Here is an 11,475-nt window from a genome sequence, read left to right on the forward strand (position 1 = left end):
TCTGGTTGTGGTCTCAACTCCATTTTCCTGTCTGTCCCCACGTAATCAATGACTCTCTCGTCTATCAAAAATCTATCTAACTCTGCCTTGAATAAATTCAATGACCCAGCCTCCACTGCTTTCTGAGAAAGAGAATTCCATACTGAGGGAGATCTCTCCTCATCTTCGTCTTAAAAGGGAGACCTCTTATCCTTAATCTGTGTCCCCCTACTTCTAGTCTCCCCCAAAAGAGGAAACATCCTCCCAGTAACCACCCTATCAAGTCCCTTCAGGATCTTATGCGTTTCAATAAGATCACCTCACATTCTTCTAAACTCTAATGGGTATAGACCCAATCTGTTCAACCTTTCTTCATCCCAGGAATGAATCGAGAGAACCTTCTCTGAACTGCTTCTAATGCAATTATATTTTTCAAATAAGTAGACCAAAATGGTGCACAGTACTCCTGACAGTGTGCTTCAGCAGTCAACAACAGTTTCTCCTGCTCCACTATTGTCAGAGTCATACTTGACAGTGTCAATCCTTATTGATGCCATCAAGCACTCAATTGCTCCAGGTACAGTCTAAGCACTTATAGAGGAAAAAGCTAATTTTAGAGGAAGTATTTCTATTGAGAGCTATTGGTAGGAAGGAACCAAACTTGGTGAACAGAAAAGGAGAATGGATAAACACTTCAGGCAATTGGACAGTACTGAATTTGAGGTCCAATCTAGAGTCTCCCTCTACCTCCCACCCCCAAAATTATTTTAATAAAAATTCTCAATATGAGTACTTAACTAACAAGTTGGGAATGGTGATAGGTTGAACAAAGTTGCAGGAAATAGTTTTCATTAAAAAAAAATGCTAGAAATATGTATTCCCCATTCCCAGAGTATATACATTACAGAGGAAATTTAGGAGGATAATGAACTCTCACTGTAATATAAAACACACTGCACAAGTGGCTGCATTTTGATTTTGGTAGTATTCTATACAGCACACTGATTACAGAAACCGACAGTTTGATGGAGGTCGCATTTCCCACATTTGTAGCGAGAGTGGGGTGGGGTTGGTGGGGGGGAAGAGGTCTTAAACATCTACAAGCTATATCAAAATGAGCAGGTTTTAGAGCTCATGCTACCAAAATCCAATTTAGTCATTTAGCAGTGAACAGAAAATGGGAAAGCCATGGAGGACTGAGTCATGAGATAAGCATTTATTACAATTCTGTACGTTCAGTAGAGTACCTTTAATGTGGTCTAATTTACCTCTTCACTACTGTGATCTTTTATCTCTTCTGGCACTTCATTCTGACTGGATTCCTCTTTATGTTTCTCCTCTTTGGACTTGCATTTCCCCTTTTTGCAGCTGCCACTACATTCTTTTTTTTCCTCTTTGTAGAGTGCTTGTACTCTGCTCAAGAACATGGTTTGCCATTCACTAAAGTCAGCCTCGATGCTGCCATGTTTGCTCTTTACCACGTTGCAATCACCTTCTCCACGGGTCATAATACGACTGGCACTCAACATCCACAACCACATATCAATATTTTTACCGACCTGACAAAAGGACAAGCACTGTACAGTTAAAGCTATAACAGTTTATTTCACTACTCACAGTAAACTTGTGAACATGAAATGCAGTATACAAAAGGGCATCAATAGAAAGAGTATTTCAATCTTTGCAATAAAAATAAAAAGCAATGTTTAGCTACATGAATTTTTAGGTTAGGAAAACAGTATTTGCAACACTAAAAAAATGTTTCATCCCAGCCCCTGAAACACGCGTCATTCAGTGATCAATGTAACTTAAGTGCAAATGTAAATATACCGATTGTATTTTTTCTCATTTTCGGGGTATGGCTACTACTGGCAAGACTGGTATTTATTGCCCATCCTAGTTGTCCTTCTTCTTGAACCACTTTGTGCAGTTTGATACAACTGAGTGACTTGCTAGGACACTTAAAAAGATGGTTAAGTGTCAACCACATGTGGGACTGGATCACAGAGAAGCCAGATTGGATAAGGGTGACAGGCTGTCTTCCCGAAAAGACATGAGTGAACCAGTTGGGTTTTTACAGCAATCTGACAGCTTCATGGTTGATTTTACTGGTCTCAGCTTTATATTACCAGTTTTTATGAAAAAAAAGTTCAAATTTGCATATTTCCATGGTGAGATTCCAACTCCCATTCCCAAATAACTTGCATATAACAGATTAAAATACATTTAAATGTAATATAACTGAATATAACCAAGGGAGATAATAACTAAATGCAGAAATGTAGTAACAGGCATTCATTAGGATGGCTACAATCTTACTACTGCATTACTGGCACCTTTTTACCCAACCCCTTGAGGTGATAGCAATGTATACATGCACTAATCTGTTCTAACAATGTTAAAATAAAATTAAAAAGAAAAATCACACAGATTAACATAAGTTTGCAACCAAGATCAGAATTTTAGATTTGTACAACACAGAGTAATTTAGAATCTACACCAGAGAAATAGACTATGCTGCTCAACTGGTCAATGCTGACAATTATGCTTTACACAAACCTCCTCCCATCCTTCTAATAGTCATTGGTCAAGTTGCAATAAAATCTCAGAAGGCAGTTGATTCTTATCACACTAGTTTTGTACGCATTTTTAAAGATTGCAGCCACATAGCAGAACCATGAGTAGTTACAGAAGCAAGGGCAATATACTTACGGTGTTGTAATGATTTACATAAACAGAGTTGCCCAAGCCGAATACTGCATATCTCAAACCTTTGAGGTAGGATTTGCCATATCTGAAGTCATGTGTTGCATCTTCCAACCACTTACAAAACCAGGCTGCACTTTCATTTGGTTGTCCATCAGTGTATGTGGAAACCATGAATACACAGATACTTTTAGTGTATACCTGCACAAATAATAAAGCATATTTTTTCAAAAAGCAGATTAAATCATAAAATAAATTTCTGTGGTCTTATCTCAGCCCATCTATCATTCTCCCCTATCTATCATCCATGAATTAGCTTTTTTAAATCATTCAGAATTTGGGTCAGTAGAGGAGGATACTAGGCAAGATCAGACTTTTCTTTCAAAACATCTCCGAAAAGTAGAATTTTAAAAAATTTTAGCCATATAAATTTTAGTCATAGATGATTGGAGATTACAATATGTTGCTTTGGAACATATCCAAGAATGTATTAAATTATAGTAATCAATTTCTTTTTGTTTGATACAAGGTTTAAAAGTTAGTTCAACACAGTCAGATTTCACTTTTGATGCTAGTGAATAGTAATGGCTGTTTAAATGTTATAAAGTCCTCAATGCAACAGCACAGAAGGGATGATGGTCAGAAAGTAGGTATGCATTTTTTCAGTTCCATAACAGTAAAAAAGTCAGAAGAGACTACAAACAGGGCTAAGGCTGATGGTGAGCACAATATACAGTTAATGCGCTAAATAATTATTTTCAATCATTCATTAGGAAAGATAAAAGCAACATGCCATCTCACAATAACCCCAAGAAGTATTAACAACATTTTTAACAATGTGTACAAGATTGAAATCATAAACAAATCTAAAAACAAAACTCAGGATAAAAAAACTGTTGCCAAGGGATAAATTGTATTTTTGTTTTTTCCCTCAGGCTCAACATCTATGACTACTCCCTTTAAGCAAGTTCTCACTCCCTGTTGCCTAAGGTATGCTGTGTGTTTCAGGCCTGTTCTTTAAATTTCCAGCCTGAAAGTGATGAGGACACTCCAACCTGCAAACTTTTCTAACAAAACAACAATTGGACGCTGAACTAAGTGAATTTCTGTTTACTCCACAATTAGGTTGCAGCTCTAAGAGCATAGATACAATTCATATTTCATAGTGCAACATTTCTGTTTGGGAAATGGGCTGATACAGTCCATCTTTGGGAACAGGATTCAAATCCTGCCCAGACTGATGGGATGAAAGTCTTCGAATGTAAAATAAATCAGGACAGTTTCAACAGAATTCCTACAGCAAAACAATCTATCCTCATTCAGAATTAATTACGCACATCACTCAGATGGGCACAGGATTGCAGGTGTAGGAAATGAAAAAATGTCACACTGATGAAATAGCAATGCTCTTCTGATACTGGAGCCTGCTGCTAACATTGGGAATCTCATACACTTAGAAACCCACCACCTTGATGAGCAAACACTTCTGCGCATAAAATAGCAAATCATCCAATTTACCTCATGCAATGCCATGAGTAACATGTTAGTTACCTAATTTCCTGTATTACCAAAGTTTTTATCAATAGTATAGAAATTGACAAACATAAAATCACTAACCTCATCTACCAGGTTTTCATCTGGATCATACTCCTTCAGATCAACAACTTCCACAGGTAATCCAAGTTTTTGTACAGCATCTGCAAGGGTTGTGGCAAACCTCTGGAATACAATAATTTTTTTGAAAAAATCCCTTAGGAATTCAAAATGTAAAAGATGTGCTCTGCAAAAGTTCTGTTCGGCATTAGTATCAGCACTCCACACTGTTCATAGCAACCTCAATTCAAATTCAAATCACAGCATTGTGAGTGAGCAGTGTCTTCTAATATCCAGCCCCCACTCTTTCCAACGTGTCTGACTAAATGAAAACTCGAATATGTCTAAGAGTATCCAAACCAAATAACTGAGAAATTCACTTGTGGAATTTCTGTTTGTCAAACATGAGATGGACATTCACCCCTTGAGAAATACACCATACAACAAAATTAATTATACAATGCATTTAGCAAACAGAAATATCTCAAGGTCCTCCATAGCTGGGTGGAATGAGCTGCAATCAGAAGAGGGGACATGATTAAAGATACAAAGTTTTGAGAAGGTTTTTGAAGATGGGACAACTAAGGCAAAAGGGTATAGAAAGAGAATCAGACAGCAAGGTATGAATGTTGCCACGGGCGGTGGAGGAAAAGCAAGGGTTGCACAATAATCCATATCCAAGAGTAAGGATATGAGCTGGGATATTTTTCTAAGGTTACAAAGGTCAGGTAGAGTAAGACAACAAGTTATAGCTGCAAATTTGCAACAGATGAAACTTGGAAATCCCCTCAAGCGTAGCGATACTTAGGAAGGAGAGCTAACTTTGAACTTATGGCTCCCAAAGCTTTCAGCCACTGAGGTTTTCATCCCTTCAAGTCTGGATCTCTTGTACAGTAACTGAAAGGGATTGAGTGTTATGATTAATCAACAATTTTGCCCACATTTTGTTTCCCTTTTCTTTGCAGGTTACTGTCTTACTCTTGTTTTACTCTTTCTTTAGGTTTCAAATGGCAGCTGCTCATCATTCTGCCATTCACACCTCCTCTAGACACAACTTTTGTTTCTTAACTCGTCTCATTACCACTCATTTTAGTCTTGTACCACCAACTCTTTTGTCATTTAATCACTCATATGTTCGAATCACAGGCCTTCCCTTAGGTTCTTTTTCCTGCTCTCCCTTTCACTTGAAACCTATTACATTTCTATTTTTTCCCAGTTCTGATGAAAAGTCATTGACCCAAAACATTAACTGTTTTTCTTTCCACAGATGCTTCCAGCTCTGCTGAGTATTTCCAACATTTTCTATTTTTATAAATTTTCAAGATCTTAATTTTTTTTATCTAACAATTCCTATATTCATGTCATTAGTTAGTTTCTAGTTAGGCATCCATCTGTCTTGGGAGATGGTGGACTGCACCTGGGATGTATGTCACTTCTGTATTGAACATTGTCTGCTGTGGGTATAGAGGTTGATTCGTGAGTGACAATGCCTTCCACAGCTGGCACAGATGAATAGCATTGGCCCAAAAAGTCAACCAGTGTTCTTTCCTTCCGGCAGGCTCTTTTTTCCAAAATCTGGTTTTCTTTATCCGTCTGCTTTTGTCATTCCCTTCCTGACAGCTTGTCTCCGGGCACTCTGGTCAGCAGCGAGGACTTCCTATGCATCGACTCTGGTCCCACTCAACTTGAAGTCTCACTTGTAGACATCCTTGTATCGCAGATGTGGGCGACCTGTTGTGTGCAGCTCTGCTTTATCCTGCTGCAGATCGTGAGTGATGCTCCAATGATGCTCCATTGTAACTGATGAAACTCTGCATGGTCTTGTAGAAAGAAAAAATGATCCCAAGTGGTCCAGGCAGGCAGCCTATTTTCTGCAGCAGTATAAATATCTGTCTCTGCTAACAAGGTCAAAGGCCTTTGTGAGGTCTAAAACAGCAATGTAGAGTGGTCTAGGCTCTTTGTGGCACTTCTCCTGTAACTGTCAAAGTGAGAAAATCATATCAACATTCGATCTGCCAGCTCTGAAGCCACACTGAGGCCCAAGGTCATGACGCCAAGATCTGATGACTGGACCGAGCAAAGACCTTCTTCACAATACTAAACAAGAAAATGCCTCAGTAATGGTTACAGTCACTGCGATCTCCTTTGTTTTAGTAGATGATGATTATTTTTGTATCACACATGTCTTGAGGCACAAATCCTTCCTTCCAGCAGACACAAAGTTCATGGGTGTTGCTTTTCCACTTTTTATGATTTAGGTGGAATGCTATCATTACCTGGGGTTTTTCCACTGGCAAGATGGTCAATGGTCTCATTGAGCTCTATTATGCTGTCCAGATCCTCCCTGACAGGAAAGTCTAGAATGGTGCTGCGAGCTTCTTCAGCGACAACGTTCTCTGTTGCAGAGAGTTTAAGATAGCGCTCCACCCACCTTTCCAACTGCTTGCTAGATTTGGTGTTGATCAGCCCTATTTGTCTTCAAGGGGACTGATTTGGTTGCTGCTGGGCTTCTTGCTTTCTTGAGTCCTTCAAACACCCTCTAGCATCCTCGGATTCAGCAGCAGATTGTATGGCTGTTGCACGGCTTCTGCTGAGACTTAATTCTGGCAGTTCTGACAGCATCTAGATTTTGTTAGCTGGAGAGTTGCTTGTAGTTCATGAGGGCTGTCCTCATGGTTGCAGTGACTGGCTCCATTTGAGTCCAATAAGCCTCAAACCAGGCAGAATTTCTCACTTTTCTCCATGTTGCTATCATACGCTTTTGACTACGCAAATGAGGGTGTCTACCTGCATATATTCATATATTGCTAGAACATAATCATCCAAAAATCTGTGCAGCATACAACCATATTATAGTAAGCATCCCAATCTTTGTCTAGTGGAGGGGAGTCCAACCTCTAACCCAAGCCCTGACAATTCACTCTTTGGGCTCCAATCAACAAGTCTTATTTTCACTTACATCTCTTGTTTTACTTGTTTGTCCTGTCTGAGTTTTGGGGCACAGAAATGGGCTGCTTTTACCATTGGTTCCTCAGTGCGAGATAAATCCTAAATCAGAACACCAAGTTCAACAAAGCATGGATTTAAGCAACCTTGAGATTTCATTATACATATGCCACAAAGACATCCCTAATAATCTGCAAATTACCCTACAAGCCAATATCCCCAAGTTTCTGGATATTAGCAGAAGCAACCCAGCAATCAATAGACTGGTCTACCCCTCTAGGTTACATCAATGAGCCAGAATGGTTGATCAATCAATAAGAACACCCTGAAGAGCTATGGACCTGACTAACTTAAATATCTGAGCAAAATCTGCAGATGCTGGAAATCAGAAATAAAAACAGAAAAGGCTGGAAATGCTCAGCAGGTCTGGCAACACTGTATGGAAATCGAGCAGCCAATATGAAGAGAGTAACAGAGAGCCAATATTGAGAGAGAAACAGAGCTAATATTTCAGGTAGATGATCTTTTATCAGGTATCTGATTACTGGCTCTGTCATAGCAGATTGGCCTAATTCCAATCTCCCTCATCAGGCATGCCACTTTGGAACAAGCTAGCTACTACATTAATGTAGAAATGTGAGGAATATTTCAACAATTCCTAAAGGATATGTGCTTTAACTGTAAATAGTTGGAATGTTAACTGTTGCTTCAATGTTATAATGGGAAACAGAAGCCTACGTAATTCATTACTACACCCAACCACATGCGAACAGCTGAAAGCAGCTTGGTGAACCCGCTTCTGAGGTGATTTTCGACATTTGAAATAATATATTATAAAACTTCAAAACACAGCTAAACACTAAAGTGAGAAAATATGCAAGAACTCGCTTAACAGAATTTTTTAAATTCTTACCTCAGCAGTACCAGTTTGAGAACCAAAGAAAATCTTCACCCCAGCAACATGAACTTCCTTTTCTTCTTGGGCTAAATGCCCATTTTGAATGATTTCTTTGGCTACTTTTGGTACAATGCTGTTCTCAACTTTCTGCTGTTCAAAATATTTTCAGTATACAGTCAATTTCCATTAACACAAAATCTTTTCACAAGAACCAGTGCACATCATTCATATATATTATATATATAAATAAAATATATCAATGAGAACCATTTATTCTATGGACAAACAAAACAATTTGATATTAAGAAATAAAAGAACAGGAAAGTAGCTGTGCAAGACATCCATTTTCAAAGTAATTTAACTGATGTACAAATGACAATGCTTTAAAGACTTAATCATGTAGCTATAAACCATTTACATGTTGATCCTTTTATTTTTCCATAGAATGAGTCTCACACATTAGTGATCAAGGGTTGATGTTCAATCTGATTTTCTCTCGACTCTCACACCGCAATCCCCACACCACCTATGAAGAAATGTTAAACCTTCACTCAGCTCACATAACTAAGATTGGTACTTTCAGCAGAGTGGCAGACAGAAGCCACATTTCAATACTTTATTGCCTCTATTACAAATCATGCAGACGCAGAGCTGTAGATTTATTACCTTGTTGTGGTTTTTACTTAAGAACTCAACAGCTGCCCAAACTCCTAAGGCAACAACAATGGTTGAATAGATGTAGTGTCTAACGTGCCACAACGACAATGCATAATTCTGCAAGGAGCTCCAGGTATCAAAAATGTGAACTAGAAAGGAAACAAAAGCTTCAGTAAACATCAGCTCATTCATAACTTTGACACAAGGCACTACAATATGGAAATCAATCACCAGTGTCCTCGCTGACCTGCATGGCTCCAATTTAAAATTCTCAGCCTTGTTCTTAAATCCTGCCTTAATCTCACCTCTACCTTTCCCTGAAACCTCCTCCAGTGGAGTACTGAGAGATTGCTGTCTTTCAGATTAAGTGTTAAACTAACTCTCAAGTGGGCATAAAAACCTCATGCCACTAGACAAATACCAAAAGATCTCTCTAACATTTATCCCTCGAACAAAAACTATTTGGTAATTATTTCATTGTTGTTCATAAGTATATTGGCTGCTTGGTTTCCATAAAACAGTGACTGCACTTCAAAATTTATTTTGTTGATTGTGAAGTACTTTGGAATTACTGATGTGCTACAAAAGCCAATTCATTATTTTTCTTTCTATACAACTCAACCCAGACCCTCCAGTCCTCTAAATCTGGCCTTATTTCACCCATCACGCCTTCAGCTAACTAGTTCAAACTCTCTGGAACTCACCCCTGAAACCCCCAGCTTCCCTATTTGCCTCTCCTCCTTTAAGATCCTTCTTAAGGATCAAGGCTTTGGTCACTATTCCTGGTCCTGGCATCCATTCTTGGGATACCTCGTGCGACTGTTTCTCCACGTGAAACATGTTAGATTAATACAAGTCGTTACTGAAGGACAACTGAATGAAAATCTCACTGAGGTAGAGAAAATATTAAATGCCATAGGAAAGGTAAACGCTGAACATCACGTCAGGGTAAGGGAAAGTGTGGTTGGGGGCGAAAGGATATAATTTCACATTGGTGAGGGACAGGACTAATTCAGAAGAATTTCTTCACAAACAGTAATCAACGCTTGGCTTCCAAGAAATGCAGAGGGAGAACTATTCAAGTTGGACTGAATAATGGGGAATCTGTTTGAGTAGCTGAACCGAGAGGAACGGAATTATATTTATTAAAATAGATATCCCTCCTGCAATATTTTAAAAAGCCACTTTCAAAGAGCTGGACTAAGGGGCGAGATACCCCGGACCGAGGGAGAACGTTGAAGCAGAAATTGAGAGATTGAAATGGGTCCATCGGGGGAAGAATATTTTACAAATAATTGTAAATGCGCGGCGCTTCCATCCGGAGAGGCCATGAGGGAAACTCCATCAGTAAAAGCTGCGGCCTCACCATCATCGCGCTCATCCCCGCAGCCCGGCCGGCAAAGACACAGCAAAACCAGGCTAACAAACTCCCGCATGGCCGCCCCCTGGGCAATAACCCGCCGCTCGGCAGTTACTCAAAACCCTTCAGGAAAGCTGCAGAATCGGGATTTAAATCCGCACCCTCCCCTCCCCCACACACACAGAGCGCCGCCATTAGCCCCGCCGAGCATGCTGGGAGGCCGCCAACAACAACTTACATTTAAAAGCTCAATTTCCACCCAGCTCCACTTCATCAGCTAGAACACATCAAACTCCTAAATTCCACCGAACTCCACTTCATCAGCTAGAACACATCAAACTCCTCAATTCCACCGAACTCCACTTCATCAGCTAGAACACATCAAACTCCTCAATTCCACCGAACTCCACTTCATCAGCTAGAACACATCAAACTCCTAAATTCCACCGAACTCCACTTCATCAGCTAGAACACATCAAACTCCTCAATTCCACCGAACTCCACTTCATCAGCTAGAACACATCAAACTCCTCAATTCCACCGAACTCCACTTCATCAGCTAGAACACATCAAACTCCTCAATTCCACCGAACTCCACTTCATCAGCTAGAACACATCAAACTCCTCAATTCCACCGAACTCCACTTCATCAGCTAGAACACATCAAACTCCTCAATTCCACCGAACTCCACTTCATCAGCTAGAACACATCAAACTCCTCAATTCCACCGAACTCCACTTCATCAGCTAGAACACATCAAACTCCTCAATTCCACCCAACTCCACTTCATCAACTAGAACACATTAAAATCCTCAACTTCAACTCAACTCCACTTCATCAGCTTGAACACATCAAACTCCTCAACTTCAACTCAACTCCACTTCATCAGCTTGAACACATCAAACTCCTCAACTTCCACCCAACTCCACTTCATCAGCTTGAACACATCAAACTCCTCAACTTCCACCCGACTCCACTTCATCAGCTCGAACACATCAAACTCCTCGACTTCAGCCCAACTCCAGGAATAACTTAAATAGCTGGAAGACTTCAAAATCTCATCCACAACCAAACTCTAACAACTTGATCAGCTAAAACACATCAGACTCCTCAATTTCATCCCAACTCATTTAACAATTAAAAAAACACATCAAACAGTCCTAAACAAAAATCAAACAGTCCTACTACAGTTGAGAACAGCTACTTGAAAGCACAATCTAAATAGTTGGTTTTGAGAAGGTCTTTAAAGGCTGGGAGGGAAATGGCAAGAGTACCAGAAAGTTGTACCAAGCACCTTGATGTTGCACATAGATAATCAGAGTCAAGGTGCTAAGC

The 11,475-nt window shown here is 39.6% G+C and overlaps 1 protein-coding gene across 6 annotated transcripts in view; it reads right to left on the bottom strand.

Moving 5' to 3' along the window:
• Positions 1–10,336, bottom strand: part of tyw1 (tRNA-yW synthesizing protein 1 homolog (S. cerevisiae)) — a 163,932-nt gene extending 153,596 nt beyond the window's left edge. For 5 of the 6 annotated variants that reach the window (XM_041197092.1, XM_041197091.1, XM_041197089.1 and 2 more), the window contains exons 1-6: positions 10,146–10,336; positions 8,789–8,928; positions 8,138–8,272; positions 4,303–4,404; positions 2,692–2,886; positions 1,248–1,538 (exon numbers count right to left, since the gene is read on the bottom strand). In XM_041197092.1, coding sequence (XP_041053026.1) covers positions 1,248–1,538; positions 2,692–2,886; positions 4,303–4,404; positions 8,138–8,272; positions 8,789–8,928; positions 10,146–10,215 — 933 coding nt within the window. In that variant the 5' untranslated portion in view covers positions 10,216–10,336. The remainder of the gene's footprint in view (positions 1–1,247; positions 1,539–2,691; positions 2,887–4,302; positions 4,405–8,137; positions 8,273–8,788; positions 8,929–10,145) is intronic. The other variant, XM_041197090.1, reaches the window with a different exon arrangement.
• Between the last annotated feature and the right edge of the window lie 1,139 nt (positions 10,337–11,475).

This window comes from Carcharodon carcharias, chromosome 10 (assembly GCF_017639515.1).
Source record: "Carcharodon carcharias isolate sCarCar2 chromosome 10, sCarCar2.pri, whole genome shotgun sequence".
Classification (NCBI taxonomy): Eukaryota; Metazoa; Chordata; class Chondrichthyes; order Lamniformes; family Lamnidae; genus Carcharodon; species Carcharodon carcharias.